This window comes from Seriola dumerili, unplaced genomic scaffold (assembly GCF_002260705.1).
Source record: "Seriola dumerili isolate Sdu_G_001 unplaced genomic scaffold, Sdu_1.0 BDQW01000040.1, whole genome shotgun sequence".
Classification (NCBI taxonomy): Eukaryota; Metazoa; Chordata; class Actinopteri; order Carangiformes; family Carangidae; genus Seriola; species Seriola dumerili.
Window position 1 is genome coordinate 1,932,009 of NW_019174295.1, and position 25,513 is coordinate 1,957,521.

At 42.9% G+C, this 25,513-nt stretch overlaps 1 protein-coding gene across 1 annotated transcript in view; it reads right to left on the bottom strand.

The window, feature by feature from the left end:
* LOC111217008 (protocadherin Fat 3-like) overlaps positions 1–25,513 on the bottom strand; it is a 69,741-nt gene that overhangs the window by 15,373 nt on the left and 28,855 nt on the right. The window contains exons 13-46 of the mRNA XM_022738693.1: positions 25,114–25,324; positions 24,714–24,928; positions 23,870–24,028; positions 22,112–22,233; positions 21,740–21,922; positions 21,195–21,309; positions 20,823–21,104; positions 20,142–20,492; positions 19,506–19,679; positions 18,879–19,409; positions 17,164–17,528; positions 16,615–16,768; positions 15,555–15,662; positions 15,250–15,433; positions 14,938–15,158; positions 13,856–14,308; positions 13,350–13,484; positions 12,843–13,236; positions 11,749–11,945; positions 9,220–9,373; positions 8,889–9,122; positions 8,451–8,629; positions 6,814–7,027; positions 6,465–6,679; positions 6,219–6,356; positions 5,907–6,050; positions 5,625–5,822; positions 3,377–3,654; positions 2,679–3,241; positions 2,251–2,382; positions 1,951–2,108; positions 1,555–1,801; positions 1,270–1,500; positions 784–937 (exon numbers count right to left, since the gene is read on the bottom strand). Coding sequence (XP_022594414.1) covers positions 784–937; positions 1,270–1,500; positions 1,555–1,801; positions 1,951–2,108; positions 2,251–2,382; positions 2,679–3,241; positions 3,377–3,654; positions 5,625–5,822; positions 5,907–6,050; positions 6,219–6,356; positions 6,465–6,679; positions 6,814–7,027; positions 8,451–8,629; positions 8,889–9,122; positions 9,220–9,373; positions 11,749–11,945; positions 12,843–13,236; positions 13,350–13,484; positions 13,856–14,308; positions 14,938–15,158; positions 15,250–15,433; positions 15,555–15,662; positions 16,615–16,768; positions 17,164–17,528; positions 18,879–19,409; positions 19,506–19,679; positions 20,142–20,492; positions 20,823–21,104; positions 21,195–21,309; positions 21,740–21,922; positions 22,112–22,233; positions 23,870–24,028; positions 24,714–24,928; positions 25,114–25,324 — 7,793 coding nt within the window. The remainder of the gene's footprint in view (positions 1–783; positions 938–1,269; positions 1,501–1,554; positions 1,802–1,950; positions 2,109–2,250; positions 2,383–2,678; positions 3,242–3,376; positions 3,655–5,624; positions 5,823–5,906; positions 6,051–6,218; positions 6,357–6,464; positions 6,680–6,813; positions 7,028–8,450; positions 8,630–8,888; positions 9,123–9,219; positions 9,374–11,748; positions 11,946–12,842; positions 13,237–13,349; positions 13,485–13,855; positions 14,309–14,937; positions 15,159–15,249; positions 15,434–15,554; positions 15,663–16,614; positions 16,769–17,163; positions 17,529–18,878; positions 19,410–19,505; positions 19,680–20,141; positions 20,493–20,822; positions 21,105–21,194; positions 21,310–21,739; positions 21,923–22,111; positions 22,234–23,869; positions 24,029–24,713; positions 24,929–25,113; positions 25,325–25,513) is intronic.

Genomic DNA, 25,513 nt, shown 5'->3' on the forward strand with positions numbered 1-25,513 from the left:
ATTGAATAAATTTATTCTGTTATTTAAATGCAAATATTTCATTGTGATATTATCACAGGTAGAACGATTTCACAGACAGTTACACTCAACAGCTGTTTGTTTGCGGCAGACTAGATAATGTGCTTTAGCTTTGGTTTCAGTCTGTTTATTATTAACTGATAATAATCTGAACAATCTGCTGCTGAAAAAAAAATCATCTTAATTATGATCTTGGTTATCATTCAGCTAAATTTCATTTAATCCAACTTCATCAAAAGCATTTTTACATCTTTTTCAAAAGCTAAAAAAGAAATAAATAAAAAAAATGCAGAACCCTTTTCTCCTTTGAGGGAAAACTGCTCTCTAGTGGTGGCAACACTGAACAACCACATGAGCAGAGAGGTTATTTCAAAGGCAATTACTGAGCTGTAATTAAGAAGGCAGCTTGAGAACGATTATAGGCTTTTCTAGCGAAATGGTACTGAATTAAATTAGAAACACTAATTTATCTCACACAAAAACAACTAAAATAACACAGTGGGTGCTGTGGTGCTAATGTGGACTAATGAGTGTGTGTGTGTGCGTGTCCTACGCATGTTCTTTCATGCTTGAATGTGTGTGAAGAGGGAGATGAAGATGTTAATGTGTCTAAATCATCACTACTGTCGCTGTCATTGTGTGTATACTGTGTAGACAGGGCGACAGCATTCGTCAGCTCTGTATTTACAGTCAGTAATTAAGTCTTAAAAGTGTGTGTGTGTGTGTGTGTTTGTGTGTGCGTGATTGCAGCCTGTTTTCGCTTACATAAGTCCCCCGAGTCCTCGAGGACAGACACAGAGGAATGCGCTGCCTACAGGCGTGCAGTCTCCACCATTCTGGCATGGATTTGGCATGCAGGATGTCAATTCAATTTCACAGCGCCCCCCAGTGAAGCCAGCACTGCAACTGCACAAGAAGCCTGTTGGAGAGGGATTAACAACATGTCAAATAATGATTTGTTCGGGCATAAATATGAATAAATCATTTCAACATTAAATCCTGTTAAATATGATGTGATTTCCTTTGTGAGTAACTGAATATTTAAGCCCAATACAGACAAAATACTGTATATACATGTTGATGGTCACTGCTGCACAAATAAGCCACCAAATTAAAAAATGAAAATGATGAAACTGACACTCAAGCCATAAAAAATGAGTGAATTTCATATGCAAACAGTTATTTATGTCATTTATCTGTACAGCAAGATGGCGAACACCCACACATATTCACACTGTCATCTACACAGACCTCCAGAGGGCAGGCTGCTGCAGATGGCTCCGTTGAGGCAGGGCTGACTGACGCATGGATCAGGATAAAGCACGCAGCCCAGCTTGACCTCACTCAGCCCGGCGATCTCAGCGTAACGGCTCCTCTTATTCTGGAGCGGCAGCTCATTGCCATTCAGCATTAGTGAACCCAGGCAGCCCTGAAAGCCGTCCTGGGCTCTCGGTGGGCCCCTCGCTCCACGGTCCCCGAGTCCTGGCCCTCCTTGGTTCCTCCCTGGTCCCGGACTTGGTCTCTCGCCTTGCCCACTCGGTGGCCTCACTTGGGCTCCGAAGAAAAAGGATGAGTCTGGGGCCAGAGGCCACAGGCGAACAGGTGCTCGTGCCGCTCGGCGGCGCTCCACGTAACTGTCGTCCAGTGACAGGAGGGTGTAGTTCCTAGTCAGCTCCAAGGCAACAGCATGCCAGAGGCCGTCGTTTATTGGTCTGCCAGAGATACCCATAATGCCAAGGGTGTTGTCACAGTCTAACTGGAACCAGAGTCGACCCCCTTCAATCTGTGGAAGAAAAAGAGAAAATAACTATATCTTCTATAACTATAACTATGACTATGACTATCTACTAATTTACAGTACTCTTTGCTGAGCAGATGTAACATCTGGAAAAAATACAGTAAAGTGAAGCATTAGGATGTAAATGTGTTCACCTTGAGCATGGTGCAAGGGTTAACCCGTGTGAACATGATGACTCCTCTTCTCTGAAGGGTTCTGATCCGTAGGCCGAGCCTCATCTCTCCACTCTGACCGCTCTCTGTCACTCTGTACTTGATGTAACTGTTTCCAGAGAAGCTCAGAGAGGTTTGTCCTGCACATTCACAAATCCCAGAGACACAGGATCAAAATTAGAGGGGAGAAAGCTTCAACTAATTTCCTTTAAATCCTTGCGATGTGGTGATCTACTCATCCACCTGGATCAGATACACATACATGGCCCAAACTTATCATACCTGCACACTCGTCTAGTCTCTCAGGCTGACACTGGCAGACAGATGGCGCTGTAGGACCAGAACGGACACACTGCATGTCTGCTGGACAGGACTGACCTTCACAGAGCTCCACGGGGGTGGGGCATGTGCCTCCTGCTCAGAAAGGGAGGGATACAGAGGTGTTAGGAAACAACACCTTCAGGGTGCCAGAATATCATCTGTCTTACATATAAAAAAAAACATTTAGATTTATTGTATTCTTTAATGTATGAATGCGTCTTTGTATGCAGGACGTCTATCTGTTTCTCTGTTATCTGTTAGCTCCAAATGGGAAAGTTGTCTCAGACTTGTAGCAAAATACCCACAAATTCAATTTGTTTTCTATGACAAATATCGATGACACTGACAATGTGAGCTGGTCTTAGCTCGATTGCAAGTGCAGTGCTCACCGGGGCAGGTGCAGGTGTCTATACGGTTGAACCTGGGTGACACCAAGCTGACCCTCTCTGTGCTGTAGGTTACAGGCGAGCCGCTCTCCATCACCAGTGTCTGTTCACACACCCTGTCCCCGCACTCCAGCTCGCCAGAACAGGCACTGCTCACCACCAGCGCCCCGGCCAGGACCCCTCGTATTTGGCCCCGCACCGCTGCATCCTCCAGCTTTGCAGACAACTCTTGCTGGGAGTAGAACCCACCCATCCGTCCGCTGCCCGATGTCTCCGGCCGCTCCATGGCCAGAAGCAAGTCCACATCGGCTGTGCGTATCACTGGCTGTACGCCGAGGATGTGGAGGGGATCCTGTTGTCCCGGTGACCATTTCCAGCCTGCCAATCCACGCAACGTGAGCTTGATCTGGCTCAGGTAGCGGCCAAGCAAGTCCTCCGGGGACAGGGAGCTGAAACGTAAGTTCAGGGCACTTCGCAGGAGCACATCAGTCACCTGCTCGACCTGGACTGACACATCAGCTATCACAGCAAAACGTCCATCACTCACTGTGGCGTTCATCTGATATCTGAGAGAGGACAAAGAAATATGTTTAAAGTTATTTTCCATTGCATACTTTTTTCTGTGTGTGTGTGTGTGTGTGTGTGTGTGTGTGTGTGTGTGTCCAAGAGTGAGTAGTATGTTGGTGTGGTGCAGTGTGTACCTGCCAGGTTCCAGGCCTGGCAGAGCCACGATGCTGCCATCCTGTCTGTTGATAATAAACATGCTCTTCGGCTGAGGCTTCTGGGTAAATGACAGAGCGTCATTGGGGTCGCGGTCGGTCGCGTAGATCCGACCGACCGGGCCGCCGGGGAAGGTATCAGTTACCATGACAATGAAGATTTCCAAGGGGGAGACGGTGGGTTTGTATTGGCTGTTCCCGATGACCCTCAGAAATACCCAGGAGGATGAGGAGAGACTCGGCTTCCCAGAGTCACTTGCCTGCGAGACAGAAACAAGGTCATAGTGAGATATTCAGTAAACAGAAACACAAGTTTTGCAGAGATATTAAAGACTGAAAGTTCTAGCTTTGAAACTGTTTTTTTGTGCTGTATGTGAGCTCAGCTGCTTACTGGGGAAGATGGGAAAAATCGTTACAGAGCACCAGGGAAGGTCATCTAATAAAAGTGTATTTTATTGTGTGGGGATAAATGATAAGAACGAAAGGGAATGTGTTTTCTTTAAAATACAGGTAAACTTAACTTGAAAGACTACATTTACCATGATCCTTTGCTTTATTGTCAATTTCGGTGCCCAAACTTTTCAGCCAATGCATTTTCAGTTTACATTGAGTGATGTAATCCTGACCAATCAGATATGACTTTGGGGTGGAGGGGTGGGAGAAAGAAAGAGACAGATGACCGACAGGTGTGCAGTCGCACGTGTGGGAAGAGAGCTGAATGTTGATGCCCGGCAGGAGACAGAGTTTAACGTCGAGGTGTTTAATATTTGCAGACTAAAATACGTTACAGTATCGGCGCGAGTGTTATTCAGCAGTTAAAAAGTCGTGCATGTCACAGTCTAGTTTTTTTTCCAGGCTGAGAATGAAAGTACAGTCAGGTTAGTCACGTTTGTTGTTTTCAGTAGCTTTGAAAAAAAGTGTAAAACGTGTCTTGGACTTTCAAGCGTGGACGTTTCAGCTAGGACCGATGTGAGGAACAGTCAGCTGTAAACACCGGGCGTCGTTTTCACCGAGGACGGAGAAGAAGCGGAGTAGCTGACGTTATTGCTGACGTTAATTAGCACTGCCTGTGAGGACGGACTCAGCACGCTGGACCTGCGTGACTGCCAAGGACAGTTACCTGCTGCATCATCTACCTGCCCCGGGACCCTTCTGGACTGTGTGTCGTGGTCGCGTGAGTAACTGGAGACGATACAATGAACTGCACCAGCTGTGTGTTGCTAAGGATTTGTTTTCTTCACATGTGCACCAACTTGTGGGCCCCAACATTTAGAAATCCAAGCGCTTGGTCATATTTCGAACATTTCTCAGGGTTGAACTGTTTACTGTTGACTTGTTATGTTTGATAATTGCCTTAGACATTAATATTTGTGGTGGTTAATTTTGGAAGGACACACACACACAAACACACACACACCCATTCACTTATGGTAAGGTGAATGAGATAACTGGTATTGAAAGCTTTTATTTTGATAGCCTACCAGGGTTGATTTTGTGTTTTATCTTTGTGAAAGGAAAGAAAAGAGATTTGTTTGAAACTTAACAAAAGTTTTTTTTTTTTTTTTTTTTAGGGGAATACAGGTTTAGCTCATAGTGTATGATGCTAACAGTTCCACAGTTTCTTTGGAGGCACAGCTAGTATTGATTGGTCATTTACTGTAGATTGTAACTACATACATTCTGTGGTTGTTATTTCTATATTGTTTATCATTTTCTTTTAAGCCTGATGGAACATCTAGTTGGAAATAGCAAGTTTTAGCCAGCTCAACATCAGCTAAGAACTCAGGATCCTGATCATTTAAAATTGAAATAGTAGCCCAATCTAATATCAAGCACATCCTAGGTATTGCTTCACCGTACTCTACTGGTCAGAGCATAATTGGCAACAGAGGGTTACAATTGTCTCACTCACTCTCCTGGCATCTGTGTAACCAAAGATTAAAAACATACAGGGGGAAAAGTCATGTAGGACAGACCGCCCAACATCACCATGTCAGAGGTGTTAACAGCTTCTGCATAACAGAAATCTCTTCCTATAAATCAGGCTGTTTTTTTTTTTTTTCTCCAAACACCAGATGCTAATAGCCTGACTTAACAGCTAAGAGTGAGAGACTTTGTAAGTTAGGAGCAGCTCCCAGTGGTGGCTGTGTGTGTAACCATGCTGACAAAGTGTATTTGTCAGTCAACCTTTCCTGATTATGTTTGTTAAAAAAAAATATCAGTCCCTAACCTGGATTTCAAGAACGAACTCCCTGGGGGCTTCAGGGCCAATTACACGGTTGGACCTCAGAGTTCCACCCTGGTCCAGGGAAAGGAAATTTCCCTCATTTCCTGACACGATGCGAAACTCAAAGGGAGGACCGTTTCTAGTGGAGTCTTTATCGCTGACTGACAGCTTCAGCAGGGTGGTGCCGGCGGCTTGATTCAGCTGGGAGAGAGGTTGAGATGGCGTTAGCGCAAAAACACACAAACATAAGCAGACACACACACACACACACGCGGAGACTGTTACCTGTATGACGGCTGTGGAGTTGGCAGGGGTGAAGACAGGAGGGTTGTCGTTCACGTCGGAGATGTCAATGTTAACGGTGACAGTGGAGGACATGGCGGGAGAGCCACTGTCGAACGCCTGTACTGACAATGAGTACCTGGATACCTGGATGGAGAAGAAGGCAATATGGCAAGCACTGCTATGATTGCATAGTATGAGACTTCATTGGGTGTTAACCTTGAGCGGACTTTGTATATTCTTATCTAGGCCGTGCTCATGAACCATAAAATTACTATTGATTGTGTATGACATATTGGACTGATGCATCTTTACCAGTTCTCTGTCAAGCCGCTTGTTGACTTTGAGCAGTCCGGCTACAGGGTCAATCCAGAAGTGGTTAGTACGATCACCTTTCAGGATAGAGTAGGTGATTCGCCCGTTTACCTGACTGTCCAAATCCTCGGCCAACACCTGGAGAACACACACACACGGAATGAAACAAAATCTAATAAAAATAGAAAGTCTAAAAGTAAGAAAAATACAGAAGGGAGCATACATGTAAGGGCAAGCAAATGTTACCCTTGTAATTGTCTGCCCAACAGACGCATCCTCGCTGATCAGAACATTGTAGATGTCTTGACTGAAGGCCGGAGCGTTGTCGTTGACATCCATGAGCTCAATGGTTACCATAGTAGCCGTGCTGAGAGGAGGGTTCCCGCTGTCCCAGGCCTCGACAGTGAGGTAGTAGTCCTTACACACCTCAAAGTCCAAATCATCAGCCACAGAAATGGAGCCTAAAACATACACACATACAGTGTATATATATATATATATATATATATATATATATATTCATTTAATAAAGATGGGTGTTCATTTTACACATGGCTATGAAAGTAATAAGTCACATACAAGGACCTTGGCTCACCCAGGTTTCTGTCTATGGTGAACTTTCTTAACTCGTTCCCTGACCGAATTCTGTAGGTGATCTCAGCATTAGGCCCGATGTCAGCGCTGGTCGCCAACACTCGCAGCACCTCGGTTCCCACGGCCACATCCTCGGGCACCGTAACAGCGTAGTCCCTCCTCTGGAAGACTGGAGCGTTGTCATTCACATCCAGCACCAAAATGGTCAAATCAACCTGAGGGAAACGGAAGAGACTGTAACAGGACTTCATATCAGTACATTAGTCAGCGCTGCTCCTGCGCCCGGAGTGTTCAGTTTCAGTGCCACGGACTAGTGGGTCCACAAATATTAACGGGAGCAAAGATACTAAAGGCTTTACTAACAAGATAGGGGATGTAGGAAAAAAAATCAATCGAAGTCTGTGTCCACCAGAGCCTCAGAGACAATTCCTTGGCTGCTAAATCAATGTTAAACATTTGTGGCATTACTGGATCAAATTGCTGTTTTTGCTTGATGGAGTCTGAATCAATATTTCACCTTTTGTAAAACTGGCATTTTACATCTGGTTTTGGAGGGAGACTCAAAAATGTGCCTTTAAAATGAAACTGTGATGTTACAGAAACCAACAGTTTATTTTATTATTATGTTAGGGGAAAAAAGGTTATTTGATACTTATTTAAATAAGCTGTTCAGCCTGGTGATACAGCACCGTCATCAGTTTCACATGTATTTATCCCACTAGTCTTTCCTGACATACACAAGCAGCATATGCTGCTGGATCACAGAGCAGCAAGGCTTGATCTCAGTTGGAAGCCACCAGCGCCACTAGTATTACTACTTGTAATGATATTATGTTACTGTGACTACTACAACTACAGCTAAAGCTCCTGCTACAGATAACAGTATTAAGTGTGAGACAGTGGACAAAGGCCTGTATCTGTCAGAAACGGCCACACCTGGCCTCACTTTAGCCTGGGGTTTATTTTCAGTTTGTGTTCATGGCTTGATCTAACGGCGGAGTGGGTTTGAGAGAGCGCCAACACTGCTCCAGCTTGTCTCACTGTATTTTCCTCCCACTTTCTGCACCACCTCTGTCTCTGTAACTGTCCCCTCCCCCATTTTTCCCATCCAACCCACTGCACAATTTTGATGAAAATTTATTAAAATCTACTTTTTTTTTATTTTTTATCTGATTTCATCAGCAAATAACATGTATTTACTCAATGGCTTATTTTATTCATGCGCGTGGACAGAAATACAGATGGCACATCACCAGACAGATGACTCCATCTATGACTAATCTGCAATTTAATATGTGGTGTATAAATTCTAATTACATTGTTGTGTTAAAATGATCTAATTACAAAATCCAAATAATTGATGTTAATTACTCAGAAGCTGTGTTAATCACTCTATCTGTTTTTAATTACTCAGAAAACCTTGATTATATCACATAAATGTTGACAAGACTGTACATTTTAATCATGTTCACAAGCACGTTTTATCATTATTGTTGTTGTTTTCAAGCATTATTTCAGAATAAGTGACATTTGTTTGGGAGTAACACTCCATGCAGTTAGATTTAGTGGATATGCTGAACAGCACAGCAAAAATACCACTGAGACTGAATCTGTGTCACTTGGACCTTCCCAACCTACCTGTGTGGACAGTGCCCCCTGTTGGCCAGCTTGGTCAGTGGCCTGGACACGCACACGATAGGAGTCCCTGCTCTCTCTGTCCAGAGATTTCTCTAGTATTACCATCCCAGATACCGGGTCGATGGAGAAGAAACCATTGACCGAATCCACCAGGGAATATACCACTGTACGATTAAGACCTGGGGAGGACAGGAGACAAATTCATGGAGACACAAGACTCACTGAATGATCTTCCTCCTCTTCATGGCAATCAATAGAATATTGCTCTTGGTCATGCTCATAATCTCGCTCATGTCCAAGTCAGCAGTTTGAATGATTACTGACACAGTGGGTTGAATCTGCATTTGCTGCACGTAGGAAACTTTCTGTGCTCATTATCATCCTCGCTTGAAGAGCTACATACCTAACACATAACGGTTTGACATCATAGCTGCTTACCTTCGTCAGGGTCGCTGGCTTGCAGCCGGGTAAGCAGAGCCTTGGGGGCTGCATTCTCATACACACTCGCCAGGTAATGAGTGGAGGAGAACGAGGGGGCATTGTCATTCACATCTAACACTTTGAGAGAAATGTCAGAGCGGCAGAACAGCCCTCCCCCATCAGTTGCCTGAGCAATGAGTTTGTAGGTGGGTGTCATTTCTCGGTCCATGACTGTGGCCGTGCGCAGCTCGCCTTAGGACGCAGAGGGAGAGACGCGTGAAGCTGCAGGAAGGATGTTTTAACTGTTGTGATCATAAACAAATCTAAAGAAAATAATCAGTGAATGTACCAGTGTTTGCATCCATGTAGAAATCTTCAACCCCAATGCCAAACAGTGAATATTGAATCTCAGCACTGGAGCCTGAGTCAGCATCTGTTGCGCCCACTGTCAGAATGCCCTTGTTAGTGGGAATGTCCTCAGGAAAAGAGGCACTGTACACCGCCTGTCACGACACACACGCAAACACATATATAGACAAGCACACAGTGAAACCACACTGTCACAAGCCACATTGAAAAAAAAAACAAAAAAAACACACACACATCCGTCCAAAACATCAAAGAACACATTAAACCGCTACATCCATTATCCTCACTGACGGAACAAGCACAGCACAGTTAAGTGCCCTCTCCTGACCCTGCTCCTCTCACTCCTGCCCTCACTTTTCCACACACAGACTGGCACAGTGGGAAAGTTACTGTAGTAGTCCAATGCAGCATATGCCGCCCTGCTGCTGTCTGCTGTCACATCACAGTAAATGATTTAACAATATTTAGAGCTGAAATGATGAAAATGAGAAAATTAATTGACAAGTATCAATTTATAGTGACGGAGCCAAACAATCGGAGGTCCCACCTTCTCTGTTTGTAACTTAATATCTTTGCATTGTGGACTTCTGTTAGGAAAAAAAAAAAATTTAAAATATCACTTTTGTGACTTTTCTGACGTGAAAAATAAAGAATTCTACTGATTAATTAATAATAAAAATAACAGTTAGTTGCATCCCTAAAACTATTCAGCTAATAACCATCAAACAATTATCACTGACAATTCCCCTTTAAAAAGGACATACTTGATGTGGCTAGTACAAGAACTATTGTACAACTTCCAATACTACAGCTAAACTTACAGCTACTGCTATCACTAGCAACAGTAGTATTACAAGTGCTACTAATACTACAGCTGCTACTGCTGGGCAAGCACATCATCACACACAGAGGTTATTCAAGGTGCTTAACAGAAATAAAAGGAGCATAGAAAATGCAAATAACAAGAATAAAAATAAAACAGTATAAAAACAGATTATAAAATAGATGATAGCTAATTAACGATAAGATTAAATGATTAAATTAAGGTATTAGAGAACAGAGGAGCTTTTTCTACAACTCCTGTTACTACTACTACTTCTTGTCCTGCCTCTACAATGATTAATACTATAGCTACTAGTAGAAGTGGCTGTAGTACCTGTACTGTTCGGTCCATTACTGCTACCACTACTACTTCCAGTCTGAATGCTATCGCTCCTCTTACTACTACACCCACAGGTACAACTACTACTACAACTTCAAATAATGATATAAAAATATGCCGTGAACAATATGCTAACACCACCGCTATAGTACAGTGTCTGAGACTTAATGTCTTTTGATACATTTGATGCTGCTGCAGTGTAACGTCAGAGTAACCACTTTGTAGCTACACAGGCCTGACTTGTCTGAGAACAGAAGGAATAAAAGAGGAGAACAGGGAGACGGGGGGGGATTGATTTCAAAGAGAATTAGTAAGAGTTTAGAGGGAGAATGAAAGTTTCTCAACTAATTATGTGAAATTGAAGAATTGCAGAATACCTCTAAATGAAAAGAGATATTCCCACAAGACTGCACAGCCCAATTATCATCCCTTTTCACAGTCATCTCCCGCTCATAGATCAGCCTATGGAAGAGTATCAACACTCATTTTAGGATGACTCCTAAAGGTGCAAGGTAGGAGTTAGCACAATAAGCTAAAGTTGATTGTTTTTATTGTTTATTCTTGTCATTTGTTTGTGTACATGCTTTCATATTTACTGTTCTCCAGCTCCTGACTGTGGACATTTTCAGGATTATTATTTGTAATTACACACTACATTAAAGCTCCTCTTAAATACAGTGCAAAGACAGTTTGTTGGAATTAATTCACACTGAGTTTGTAGTTAGGGATACTGTAGAACAGAGAATCAATATTTTAACTAAACAAATCCTGTTGTACTACAGCAGCCATGGACTTTTTGCTTTTTCCTCTAAAGTCATGAATATGCAAATTTTAACATTATTCAACACATTAATTTTTAGAGCTAAGCCAGCCTTAAAAATCACCAAAGAAAAAGTTCATTTTTGTGGAAACTGGGTCTTTAACTAATCCTCGAGACTTTGTCAATCAGAAAATTGACACTGTATAATACTGTATATTGTCACCAGGTATTGTAAAATGGGATCATTATTGTGGGATTACTATTTCTTTCCTCTACTGCATGTTTTTGCTGAGTGTGTTTGTCTTCCATTATGTGCCTTTAAAGTGCTATATAACTATACTTGAGTAACTTTGCACTGTGCTAATACTTACTGCACATGACTGTATTATTATATGAACAAAAATCATGTATTCTTTTTGTTTTTGGACAGAAAGGGAAGTGTGATCAGCCTGGAGACAAACAGTGGATAAAGGCAAGTACTGAAACAATGATTTAAACCAAAACAAAGTGTTAGTTCATCTCGCTCCATCCCACAGTTTATGTTTGCTTTCATTGCATTTTCATTTTTTATCTTTTTTATCTCTGACCTGGTTGCAGATGGGACTGTTGTCGTTGGCATCCATCACAGTAACTTCCACTGCAGTGCGAGCCACATATAGGCCATCGCTGGCTGTGATGTTGAGCAGATACCAGTCCTGCTGCTCACGGTCCAGTAGACCGCTCACATAAACCTTCCACTCCCCCTGCACCAGGGCCAGGCCGAACACACCCCGCGGGTTTCCCCCTGGAAACGACAAGGATGAGAAGGATTAAAGTGAGGACGCCACACAACAAAAAAAACGAGGTGAAGCTGTAGTGTAACAGACTTGTAAACAAAGTGGAAGTCTTGCTAATCCATCCACACACACACACACACACACACACACACACACACACACACACACAAATGCTGCAGGTACCGCTTGGCGCAATCAATAAACATCTATCATCGGAGTGTAAACTGAGCTGGTGGTGTAAGCGTCAGTGGCCTTTTCAAAGTTTTAAAAATCTGACCTTTTATTACAATGCTTTCCATTAGGCCAATCAGTATTTTTAAATGCCAGAACACCAGGCCAAAATATATCATCCTTAGCCATTATCAGACAGTGGGCTATTACATGAATGGAAAACATCTTACTCAGCATCAAGGTGAGAGCTTTGCTGGAGAGGCCTCACAATGTTGTTTTATTGCTCCCATTAAAAAAAAGGAGTGAGTGACCAGAAACTCGTGTGAGTCTGTGAAAGACTTTGAATTTCCAACTAATAATTTTGCAAGAATCATTTAAAGCAGAAGTTTTCAGGCTAGTTGTCTCTGTTGAAAACTACAGTGTATATTTTGTTTTTGGTTTTATCCTATTTGAGAAATAAAAACAGGGTCTTTTGACCTTGCTTGAAATATTGTGTTATATAATGTCTACCTTGGCGTATTAAAATGAAAAGGAAATATAAAAAACAAAAGGTTAGTCATGTTTGACATTTCAGTTAAAATTTATTTAAAATTTGACCTTTACTAATAACAACCCCATTAGGCCAATGAATAATTTTTATGCAGCTCAACATTATCTCCCTGCACGAGGGAATATTACTGCAGCACAAGAATGTGTTGAGCTGAATTCTGTTAGCGTCCTAGCACCCTCCTCACCAGTGATGTAAAAGTTGACCTGACGGTTTTGATCCGTGCCATCTCGATCTTTCGTTTTCAGGACAGCCACCACCTCACCGAGGGGGTCGCTCTCTTTCACCGCGCCCCGGTACAGCTCCCTCTCGAAGCGCGGCGGGTTGTCGTTGACGTCTGACACTGTGATGGTTACCACTGTGGTGGAGGAGAGGGACTGTAGCTCCCCCAGGTCAGAGGCCACCACCTCAAAGCTGTAGCTGGAGCAGGCCTCGTGGTCCATCTGGCTCACTGTGGTGATCCAGCCTGTTTTGCTGTCAAGGGCGAAGACGGAATTTAACGTGATGGGGCCAGTGAAGGAGCGCGCGTCCTTCTTCAAGTCCGAGTTGTAGGTGCGCAGAGGCCCGAGTTTGTAAGTCACCTGCAATTTAAAAAACAAAACAAAAAAAAAAAAAAAACTTTTTCATTAGTAGCAAAATATAAAAAGAATAAAAACACTCCACTTACTGCCACTTGAACTTGGCTGCCACACACCTGTCCATTGGAGCCCCAATCTGGATCAAGAGCGCGCACTTGAACCACTCTCGTCCCCACAGGCATACCCTCCATCACTGTCGCTACATAAGTGTTGGTCTCAAACACTGGTTTATTGTCATTCACATCCAGGATCTGCAAAATGACAAATCTTCACTGAAGTTAAAATTCCCTCACAATTTTTTTTAAAATTAATTTAAAGCATTTACATTGCTTTATTATGATGTTTTTGAAGATTTTCTTTTGAATTTCTAAATCCTACTACTGTACATATTTAAGAAAAATCTGCCACATTGTTGCATAAATCAACTTTAACAGAAAATATACAAATTATTTAAACATGCAAGTTCCTTTGAGGTCGTACTTGTTCTCATGTTTTGCAGCAATGTTGAATTATCAGTGTTTATTTACACTGGTCTGATACTGATTTAGTCATTTTAATTAAATTCAAAAATAAAAAATGGAAACAAAGAGGCTAACGGTCTCTGTGTCACTCTATCACCAACCTTAACCTCCACGTCCACAGTGGAGACGGCCTCGATCAGGTCTCTTCTTGTTGTCGCTGCAACCTTGAAGCGGAAGTTGCTGACCTGCTCATAGTCTAGTGGCTTGACCAGACGGATCAGACCGGTCTCCCTCTCCACGAGGAAAGTCCCTCCCTCGTTGCTGTCGAGCGTCTCCCCACCTACTGCGGTGAAGAACCCGGTCTGTGTGGGGCCCATGTACACAGAGCCCAGGGCTGTTCCTACTGCCGTGTCCTCGGGGATGGTGAAGGAGTACTGGGGCTGGCTGAAGGAGGGAACGAACGCATCTGGAGGGACCACGTGGATGAAGGCCGACACCAGGGAGTGTTTGGCTGGAGAACCACAGTCTGTGGCTTTGACAAAGAAGGACAGCACGGTCCCCTGGAGGTGGTCCACCGTGCTTTTAGTCATCATCCAACCGCTGTCTGACTCCACCTGGGCACCAGCAAAATGACAATGTCATTTAAATCTACTTTAGAAATAATAATCCTACTAACAGAGCTTAGATCCTTGACTCTCAGTCTGAACTCAGCTGTGTCTGAGCCAATAGGCTCTCACAGTTTTGGCCTCTTTATTTTCTCTTAATGGCGTCTGGCTTCACGGAACTTGTCTTTTTATTTCCATGAATTTCCTGTTATCTATCTATATCTATAAGCTATTGCTAATTTTTTATATTCATTCATGTCACATTAACCTTTTATACTACAGCTTTTTTCTTTCATTTAGTTGTTGATGTTCATTTTGTCTGTTGTTTAATTGCATTTCCCTTTTTAACGACTTAAGCATCAATCTTAATGCAAAATCATTTTGATTTGATGAGTAGAAATGTATAATCTACAGCTAACAGATGGCTGTTAATCCACTGAGATGGGGAGGGGGTGTCAGTTGAGAATATCTCTTAATTGAAAAAGAGGGTAAAAGCATCACTTTTAATAAGTTTCACTCTCATCAAACAGGTTTGTAGAGGTTTGGACCTGTTTTTTCTTTTTCTTGAGGGAACTGAGAAGATGTTTGCAGCTGTATGAAAACTGAAAATGTGAAAATAAAGAGTTAAATGTAGTGACCTCCAGCACGTCAACCAGTGACAGCCGTGCCTCGCTGTAAAGGGAGTAGGTGATCCGGCCATTAGATCCAGCATCAGGGTCAGTGGCTTGGATCTGTGTCACCAGAGAACCTTTGGCAACATTTGCTTTAATGCTCATGCGGTACTCCACAGCTCTGAACCGAGGGGCATTGTCGTTCTCATCTGCTAGAACCACTCGCACTGTGCAAAAGGACGCACGGCCTGGAAAAATAACACAATACAAATGTGAAGAGATTCTATTCATAAATCGTCAGGAGTGTGGGATCTGTCTGTTCAGTGTCCAAAATTATACCTCCACCATCCAGGGCCATGACGGTCAGCACCATGTCCTTGTTCAGAGGATTTTCTCTGTCTAGTTTCTGAAGAGTGGATATGACTCCATCTGCATCGATGGTGAACTGAGTTTTCCCCAAGTCATTGATGAATGAGTAGGTGATCTGTCCAAACAACCCAGAGTCCTCGTCTGTGGCGCGAACCTGGAGGTCCAGACAGAAATCCAGGGAAGAACATTAGATTGAGATTCCATTGCATTATTAATGTAGAAAATTTCCTGTAAGGAAACACTACTTCTTATAAGTAGTGAGGAAGTAAAATTACCTGAATGACCTTTGACCCTGGAGTGGCATTTTCTTGGACCTCAGCCAGGTAGAACCTCTGGCTGAACACCGGGCTGTACAGGTTAGCTCCCAGGACACGCACAATCACCTGTGAATCAAAGTCACTGTTAATAATAATAATCATCGCTACCATCATCATCCTCATGGTCCGCTGATGTTTTGTTGATGCCATCACAATAATCACTCCGAGATGATCATATCAAAAACACCTTAAGTTTTTCTATGGCAGTTAAGGTTTAATTTCTCCTTAGATGATGGAGTTACTTAAGGGCGTTGCACAGAATCCCTTAAAAGGTTTCCTTAGTTGAGGCATTTGCAGCGGTGAAGGAGATTTTACAACGGTAAAATTCTACTGCATCCCTCCTGGGATGTGTTCATTTTCTTAATTTATCACCATAAACTCGGCCATGTTGAAGTTAAGACAGAGTCAGAGTTACCATTAGTATTTTTCTTACCTTAAATAAAAACCATAAATACTTAACGGAACATTTTAAGGAAACCTTAAGAATGAGACTTAATGGTATTTTGTGCAACTGTTTTTATTTTAAGGAAACCTTAATTCAGGCTTTAAGGAGAATGTTAAATAAAGGTGTTTTGTGCAACTGGCCCCAGGAACGCTGTGTTCACATCATGTCAGAGGAAGAGGAAACAAAAGAATGGGGTGACATGTTATTGCTACATCGTGTTATGTGGGCTATCAGAGATGTGGTGAAACAGAGCCAAAAAAACCCCCACATGTCCCACTTGTAATTACCACTAAGAGACAGATGTGAACATTTTTTTTCCAGTTGGCAGCTCATCCTCGTAGTAAATCTGATATGACACGAACACACATTAACCTCCAACTGCAGAGCTGCTCAGCAGGCAGTAGTAAAAAAAAAAACAAACTGTGGTCGTACTGGACAGCTGCAAGTGTTATAAATCTGAAGTCAGGGGTTACTACAGGTCACTCAGCTTGCTGTGTATCAACCTTGCAGAGGTTAACAAAAGAGCAAATGAGTTGACAGAAGTAAATTGTAAGTGTAGAGACACTGCCTCACCTGAGCGGTGTTGGTGAAGACTCCATCCGACACAGACACATTGAGTTGATATGAGAGTTTCATGCCTTGTCTCCTCTTGTTAGACAGACTAAGCACCCCTGTATCTGGCTCCATCATAAAAGTCATCCTCTCATTCCCTGAGAGAATACTGTAGCTGAGGGCAAATACAAAAAAAAATGAGTACAATGATGATAATGGTGGGCAATGTTATTTTGCTCAGGAGCTGCTGGAAATCAAAGTATCTACTTTTCTTGACAAGTGCTGGATGAAAAATGCCTGAGAAATAAAAGATGGGAGTGAAAGGAGTGAAAATGACATGAAACATTCTTTTGGCCAGAACAACAAAACAAAATAGCCTGGTGAAAATTATGCTTTTCAAAACAGAATGAATGGAAAACTTTGAGAACAGATTCAACTTTCTTCAATGTGAAACCATGTACAGAAAATCTAAGCAACACTGGCACAAAGCATTACTGCAAAGACACAGAATCCAGAATTTTTTTTCTTTTTTTTTTTTTTCTTTTTTTGAAAGCTTCTCTCTTGTCTTACCGCAGCCTGTGAGCATCGCAGATGTCAGCGTCTGACGCCTGAACACAAGTCACAAAGTGTCCCCGGGGAGCCAGCTCGCTGACAAAGGCCTCGTACAGCGTTTGACTGAAATTAGGTGGATTGTCGTTCGTGTCAGTAACAGTCACGGTTACACTAACATCACTGCTGAGGGCAGGGTCTCCACTGTCCGTCGCTCTGACTATGAAGTTGTAGCGCTGGACGAGCTCATAGTCGAGCAGGCGTGCCGTGAATACCAGCCCGCTGTTACTGTCAATGTGGAAGAAGTCGCTGCTGTTGTAGATGTCGGACAGGATCTGGTAGCTCACTCTAGCGTTCTTCTCTGAGTCTTGGTCCTGAGCGAAAACCTACAGTGAAAATAACAAACTTTTCACACCCTCATGCATCATGATGAGGTCTGATTAGTTTACCCTGATAAACACAATGAGTCCAAATGTGACTAGAATTACCGCCTCACGGTTGTATACAGCGGCAAAGCAGCCGAGTTGCAGGAAATATGGTCACAATCTTATAGCACTGAATAATGGCCAGAAGAGAACATTATGATGTCACAGTGAAGTTGACCTTTGACCATTTGGATATAAAATGTTATTGCCTAATTTTTATCCTTAAAGACATTTGAGTTAAATTGTGTCATAATTTGTGTATGAATATGTGAGTTATAGCCAAAAAACATGTGTTGTGAGGTCACAGCGTGCCAGAAGTAAATGAAATTCCCACTGGGCCTTCCTGATATATTGCGTTCACAAAAACGTGAGATCACTGTGACCTTGAACTTTGACCTTCGTTAACCAAAATCTAATCAGTTGATCTTTGAATCCAAGTGAATGTTTGTGCCAAATCCAAACAAATTTTGTGAGGTCATTGTGGCCTCGACCTTTGACCACCACAATCTGGTAATTTGTGCAAAATTTGAAGAAGTTCAGTCAAGGCGCCACATTACTGATATATCATCCGGCTCTGGCTGTCGCCAGCGCAGAAGCATAAAAAGTAAATACAGTTCTGGGTTTCACTGAGGATACGGTTGCATCTAACACCACATCAAAAAATTAAGATTATTTTTGTTTAAAAATGTCAGATTACCAATTACAGAAACATGAGAAACTGCAAATAATTCCAGAAGTGTTGTATTCATGTTGAGGTAGAGGAGGGAAGATATTTTACTGTTGGTTTGATCATGTGTTTGAGATGCAATAACAAAATTTCATTGTTATTCATATGTATGACAGTATCTCAGAAGCCCGCGATTGCATTTACATAGGATGACCTATGAAGCGAGCAGTACTGCACTACCAAACCCAGGTGTATTTAAAGTTACGATGAACATTAATTTGATCCATTATTCTTTGATTCCCATCCAGATTCTCGTAAAGTTCAATAATACAATCAAATGAGGCCAATAACCTGTTTTGATGACTGACTAAAGAAAGTGTCACACAAATCAATGAATTCAATGCAGCGGCGTCTTAGAATCGTCTTGTGCAAACATGTATCTCAACCGGTCTATTATCTGCTAAAGGTCAAGAGCTTCCACTGGGAAATTTCTAGGGAAATATCACACCATCTTCTCATAAATAAATGATTTGGCATCTGATATTCACCCACAATGCTGCTGAAGTGAGTCTTAAGTGTCAACAATCATTCAGTAAGAGTACACACTGGGCTGACCTGGTAAACAAAGAAACGCGCACACACACCTGTAACACGGTCGTTCCGATCATGGAGTTCTCAGGAAGCACAGTGGCGTATGAGTTGTTCTGGAACAATGGCGGATTATCGTTTACATCCAGCACGACGATGTCCACGTCAACCTCGGACTTTGCACCCGTCAGTGTGTCCGTAGCCTTCACTGTTAGGCGGTAGTACTGCATGGTCTCGTAGTCTAACGCGTAAATCACGCTGATGACTCCCGTGTCAAAGCCGATGTCAAACTGCAGCGCAGTGTCTCCGTCCGTGATGCTGAAGATGACGCTCTGGCCTTCAGGGCTGGTGGCGTTGATGCACAGGACGGAGGTGGAGATATCCACGTCCTCTCTGACAGTGACACCGTAGAAGGGCTTGTCAAACACCGGCATGGCTTTATTTACCACAGTGACGGGCAGCTCCACATCGCTGGACAGACGGGGGAAGCCGCTGTCGGTGGCCACGAGCACAAGCTTGTACTCTGCGTTAGATAAATCTACTTCGAAGGCTCTCTTTAAGGTCAGCTCTCCTGTCACAGGATTCACCTGCAGGGAAGATGTAGTTTGTACCACAAGGAGCATAACGATGTACTTTTTGTGTAATCTATATGAAATTAAGAGCAGGAAAGACGCAGCTCTCACCTGAAAGTTCCTGTGTGGCTCTTTAAGGCTGTAGGTCACCTCTCCATTCAGACCGTAGTCTTGGTCGACGGCTGACACCCTGAAAATAGCTGATCCCGGCTCCGCTTCCACCTGCACCGCAGCGTAGTAGGGGAGGTTTACAAACTCTGGAGCATTGTCGTTCACATCCTCCACCTAGAGAAAGGACAGCTATTTTAAGAAAACCTAATGAGGTCATTGTAAGGGGAGCTGAAAACTAGACTTTGGTGCAAATTGAGGGCCTAAATAATCAGCCCCTTACATCTTATAGCGTATATTCTCCATCTGCTTGTTCCTGTTGTTTTATTGAAGCCACTGTGCATCATGCATACTGAAATATTCCAAACCAAAACACCATGTCTATTAGAGCTGCATCCTTTCATAAAATCGAACCCAAAAAAAAAAAACGTCCGCATGGCACAGATGGGATGTAGAGAACTTCAGTCTCAACAAAAATGACAATGTAAAATGGTATGAATGAGTAAATAAGCTGTTTCACAAAGCAAATTAAGCATAGAGTGTAATTTCAACCGTGACCATGCATGTGGGAAATAAGACGTGAGAAAGAATAAAGATCGTCATGAACACACACTTTTATGCACATCTCTCCTCACCCACCTGCACTTGTACAGTCACCCTGGCCACCCTTAGTATCTCATCCTCCCTGCTGACCTCCACCACCAGCTCGTAACTCTCCTCCTCCTCTCGGTCAAAAGGCACGCCGGTGGTGAGCACCACCCCACAGGTCGGCCGGATGATGAAGCGTCCGCCGGGGTTCAGCAGCGTGTACCTCAGCGGCTCATTGAGGCGGTGGCCGACCGTGTTGACAACAGTCACTATGGTGACATTGGGTATGTTCTCTGGGATGGAGGCGGAGTAGACGGGGAAGGTGAAGAGAAGTCCACTGTCTATGGCTTCTCGGACAAGCACCGTTATCGATGCCATGCTGGAGAAACGTCCATCCCAAACCTTAAAACAGACACAAACAGACGGGGATAGTGCTCATTACATATACATGACAGCTGACTCAGAATAGGCTGATGCAGAGGATGTATATTCAGTAAGATGTTGCATGCTGTTTCATTTCTGTTTTCTGCCTGCAGATCACCCATCTAGCTGAAGTATTCTACATCAAGACACTGGATATCTCTGGGAGCTGACCCTCTGCTCTGACTTCCCTGTGGGAATCATTACTATCTAAGCCAGCACAAGCCAGCAGCATGCTGCTTATCTAAGCTAGTGACAGGATACACAGAAATTCTAATCACATGACATGGCCACTGGCGACCAGTCACTTGCCTTCACATTAAAGCGGTAACGATCTTTATTGAGATTCTGATTGATGACGGTGACAACTCCAGTGTAGCGCTCCACAGAGAAGTACTCCACGTTGCTGTCCACCAGAGAGTAAACTAGCATGGGCTTGATGGACTTGTCAGGGTTCAGGGTGAGGTCAGAGGTCATATCGGGGTCAAAAGCTTCAACCCTAAGGACCTCGACTCTCATGTATGTTGGCAGGAGGAGGACTGCCTCGTAAGCGTCCTGGGAAAACTTTGGAGGCGAGTCGTTGATGTTGATCACCTTACACAGGGCAGAAACACAGATTTCAGTTGAAGCCAAATCTAATGGTTTGTGAGGCAGTGAAAGCTGATTTATACGTCATTGACTTACCTTAATAAGGACCTCTGCTGGGCTGTCAGCACTCCTGGGAGGTTGGCCACTGTCTCTAACATGAACCCGGAAGAGGAACTCAGAGAAGGTCTCATAGTCCAGACTGGCAATTGTTCTAAAATTTAAGAAGCATTCAATTAAGAAGAGATTACGAGGTAAATCAGTTTATAGTCAGGTGAATCAGACATTAGATTAGATTTATCACAGATATATCGGTATTGGCGCATATTTTCTCTGATATGTGCTGATATGAATACTTTTATCAAGACGCAATAATGCAGTGGAAATGCTTGGGTCCAGTCAAGTTATATAGGCAATATTTTATGTATATTTGATCCTTTGTTTTCATTTAAGTTAAATATATATGAATATAATATATATACATATTTGTTCATGTTTTTTATTTATAGTTATTTATTTTTATAGTTATTCTATCTAATTCCCATTTTTTTACTCCCTAATATCGAAATTGGCATTGGCCCCAAAAATCCAATAAGGGTTGGGCTCTGTCAGACATCCTCCTCTGACCTCTTCATGTCACCTACCGAATCGATCCAGTCCCAGAGTCCACGCTGAAAAACATGCGAGCGGTGTCGTCTATGATCTGGAACACTAGCAGGGCGTTGTGATTGCGGTCCTTATCCGTCGCCTGGATAACTAAAGGGTTCCCATTCTTTCCCAGGACCACGCTGTTGACTGGAGCAGCCTCGCTGATTTCACCCAAATACCTGTTAAGGTAAAAAAAAAAAAAAAAAATCAAAAAAGAGAGGACACTGCTGTAAAACAGGAAAGCTACACATAAAAATCACTGCTGACAACTATCTGCTGTCAGTACTCAACACGGTTCAGTAAACAGCATGGGAGCACATCAGCGCCAAGCCTCCACTCTGTCAGTTGGCTTTGACCAACACTGATACCTGATTTGTTGGAAGACAGGTGGGCTGTCGTTGACATCCCCCACCTGGACGATGACAGAGGTGCTGGCCTCCATTCCAGCCATGCTCAGGGCCTGCACCACCAGAAAGTAGGATGTTGTTTGCTGCCAAAACAAAGAAACACAATGAGGAAAAGTGCTGTTTTAAAATGCTAAAGCTGTGTTATGTTATGAACCCCTGGGAAACTGCATACTTTTGTAGATTTTTTTAAGTAAAAAGAAATAAATGCTACCTGTGCTGGAAACAGACATTCATATGAGCCTTTCTGCAAATATGAATGCACTGCTGCTTTTTATTTCAGGAACATAAAAAAATTGAACAGTGCAAAAGTTTTTACTTGTAATACATGCAGAACTCTTTAAAATCATTAGGCTTTAATTGACTCTTTAAGCCTTGTGAGGTCAAGAATTCTCATTAGGAATTGTCGGCTCTTGACATTTCCAGCGCTGGTAAATTCTCTGACTTCGAACCTTGTGGTAACATTCAACAGCCATGGTCTGCTCTGAGCAACTGACTGAGGATCTGAAAATGAAGCTAATTGATGCCTGCAAAGCAGGGGAGGACGTAAAAAGATATCAAAGCAGTTCCAGCTGGAAATTTCCACTGTCCAAAATGCAATTAAGTAATGGCAGCTAAAGGGAACCGTGGAAGTCGAGACAAGATCCGGCAGTCCAAGAAAACTTTCTGATAAAATTGTACGTCTGCTGTGCAGAAGGGTGATGCGAAAACCCCATGTGACTGTTAAGGAGCTGCAGGAAGGTTTAGCTGACACAGGAGTGGTGGAGCACTGTTCCACTGTGCACAAACAGTGTCCACATGGAGGAGTCATCAGAAAGCAAAGTTTCCTGCGACCTCATCACAAAAGTCAACGTCTGAAGTCTGCAGAGCAACATCTGGATAAGCCAGAGTTGTTTTGGAAACAAGTGCTGTTGGCAGATGAAGCGAAAATGGAGCTTTTTGACCACAATCACCAACGGCATTTTTGTAGAAAATAAAGGAGCAGCATTTGATGAGAGGAACACCCTGCCAACTGTTAATCACGGGGGTGGAAATATTCCGCTTTGGGGTTGTGTGTGTCATTGGCACAGGACACATCGCGCAGAGAAGAATGGATCCTACTTAATATCTGCAAATTCTGTATGCAAATGAAGTTAGTCAAGAGAGTGAAACTAAAAAGAGGCTGGCTCTTACAGCAGGACAATGATCCAAAGCAAACCCTCAAAATCCACCATGAACCACTTTGAGAAAAACACAGGCAGAACGGCCCTCACAGTGAACATCATTGGAAATCTGTGGGTGGATCTTAACCATGCCGTGTGTGCCAGACAGCCTATAAATATCCCAGAACCTGATGTGAACTGCAGGAACAGTGGGTGTTAATTCCTAAATCAAGAAAATAAAGACTCTGAGTTGCTGCAAAAAGCGTCTGTAAGCGTTGATATCTGCCGAAGGCGGGGTTATTAAGTACTGACTCTGTAGGGTGCCCAAACCTTTGCACATGCCACAATTACTGTTTAATTTTTAAATATTCCATAAGTTCATGACATAACATTGCATTAATCTTTGAATAACAGCTGCAGGGGTTGTTATTCTATTTATTATTACATCTGTTCACTTGAAAAATTAACAAAATATGAAATTTGCCCAAACTTTTGCATACAACTGTATCTGCACGAGTGACTCCTGCTAAAAGAATCATGTCTACATTGAGTTTTGCAAGATGCAGACGCATGAACAAACCTCAAAGTCAAGTAGTCTGCGTGTGCTGATGACACCAGTGTGATGGTTAATGAAGAAGCAGCGCTCCTCGTTTCCCCTGATGATGTCATAAACGAGTGTCGAGCGGCTGAGGGCGCTGACGGTGGTCACATAAGTTCCAATGGTGCTGTTCTCCATTATCTGTAAATACAGTCATTGGTGATAAAAAAAAATAAAAAATTAGGCACTTTAATCAGTTATGTTCATAAATTGATTGATTATACTATATTTACGTGCTGAATATTTGTCCAGAGATTTACCATTAAAGGTCCCATATGTGTGTTTTATTTGAAGTTCTGATATCCTTAAGAAGATACCAAAAACCAACTTACTGTAGTCTTACATCTCCTTTCTCAGATTTCTCTTTGGAGCTCTGGCAACAACAGGTCGGTGAGCCAATCAGAAGAGAGACTCTGAGCCTCTCTTCTGATTGGCTGAATGTTTTCTAAGTGAGAATAAAAATGTTGCAGATTTCAGGTAAACACTCAGAGAAACCAAATCCTGCAAGGTTGGATGGTGGGCGGGGCTTGGGGCTGAGAGTGGTGACTGCTTAGTTGTGACATCACAAAGTTGCGGACGTCCTGATGGCTCGTTTTAAGGCTCAGTTTCTGAATACAGGCTGTGTGCAGTTCTCTGTGGACTGAACACTATGATACTTTCACAGTATTAATATAGAACCTAGAACTAGACAAATCTCACTTTATACAATATGGGACCTTTAATCCCTCCATATCATCTTCCAGCCTTTGTTTATTCCATCAATCTCTCACTTGCTAACCCTCTCTCCCATACACCCGGCTTTTCAGTCAGCCATCTCTCTCTTTACCTCAGCCTGATACTCCTTCTGGGAAAATTTGGGTTTAGAAAAGTCGGAGAGTATCATGGAGATGCGAACTGAAGCTGTCGCCATTAATGGAGGAAATCCACTGTCTGTGACGCGAACGGTGAGGGTGTAAAAGCCCACACAGGTGAGATCCAGGTCCCTGGCAACGAAGATAAGGCCTGTGGCATTATCTATGCCAAACACTCCAGCGGTGTTACCTGAAATTAGCAGAAAGGTTACAAAAATTACTGGTAAATATGAAAAATAGAATTTTAATCCCAATTTGTTCTCCTCTGATAAAGCATTAAAGAGCAAGTCACCGTTCAGTCACGACTCTGTTTAAAACAGAAGAAAAGAAAGAAATAGAACTAATAAATGTCTTTACTTTCAGATAGCATCGCACCTGCTTCCACAGTGTACGTGAGTTGCCCATTAATCCCATTGTCTTTGTCTAAGGCTGTAACTTGCAGTACAGAAGTGCCCACGGGAGAAGACTCATAGGCCACGGCATCGTATACGGTACTGGTGAAGTAGGGGATGTTATCGTTGGAATCTTCCACCGCCACCAGGATACGAGCCAGGTCACGGTTAAATGGAAATTCCTGATCCTTGACCTAGAGCAGCATCAAGCAAAATGAGAGATGAATATAGATAGCGTTGTATGAGGCGATAAATGAAAGAAATCAGCTAAAATTAAGTAAGGCAGGCAGAGTTGCCAAGAGAAGCATCATTTGGAAGAGTGCGCAGGGACACACACACATACATTAACACCCACACACAGACAGGCTCACGGTAGCAGCCAA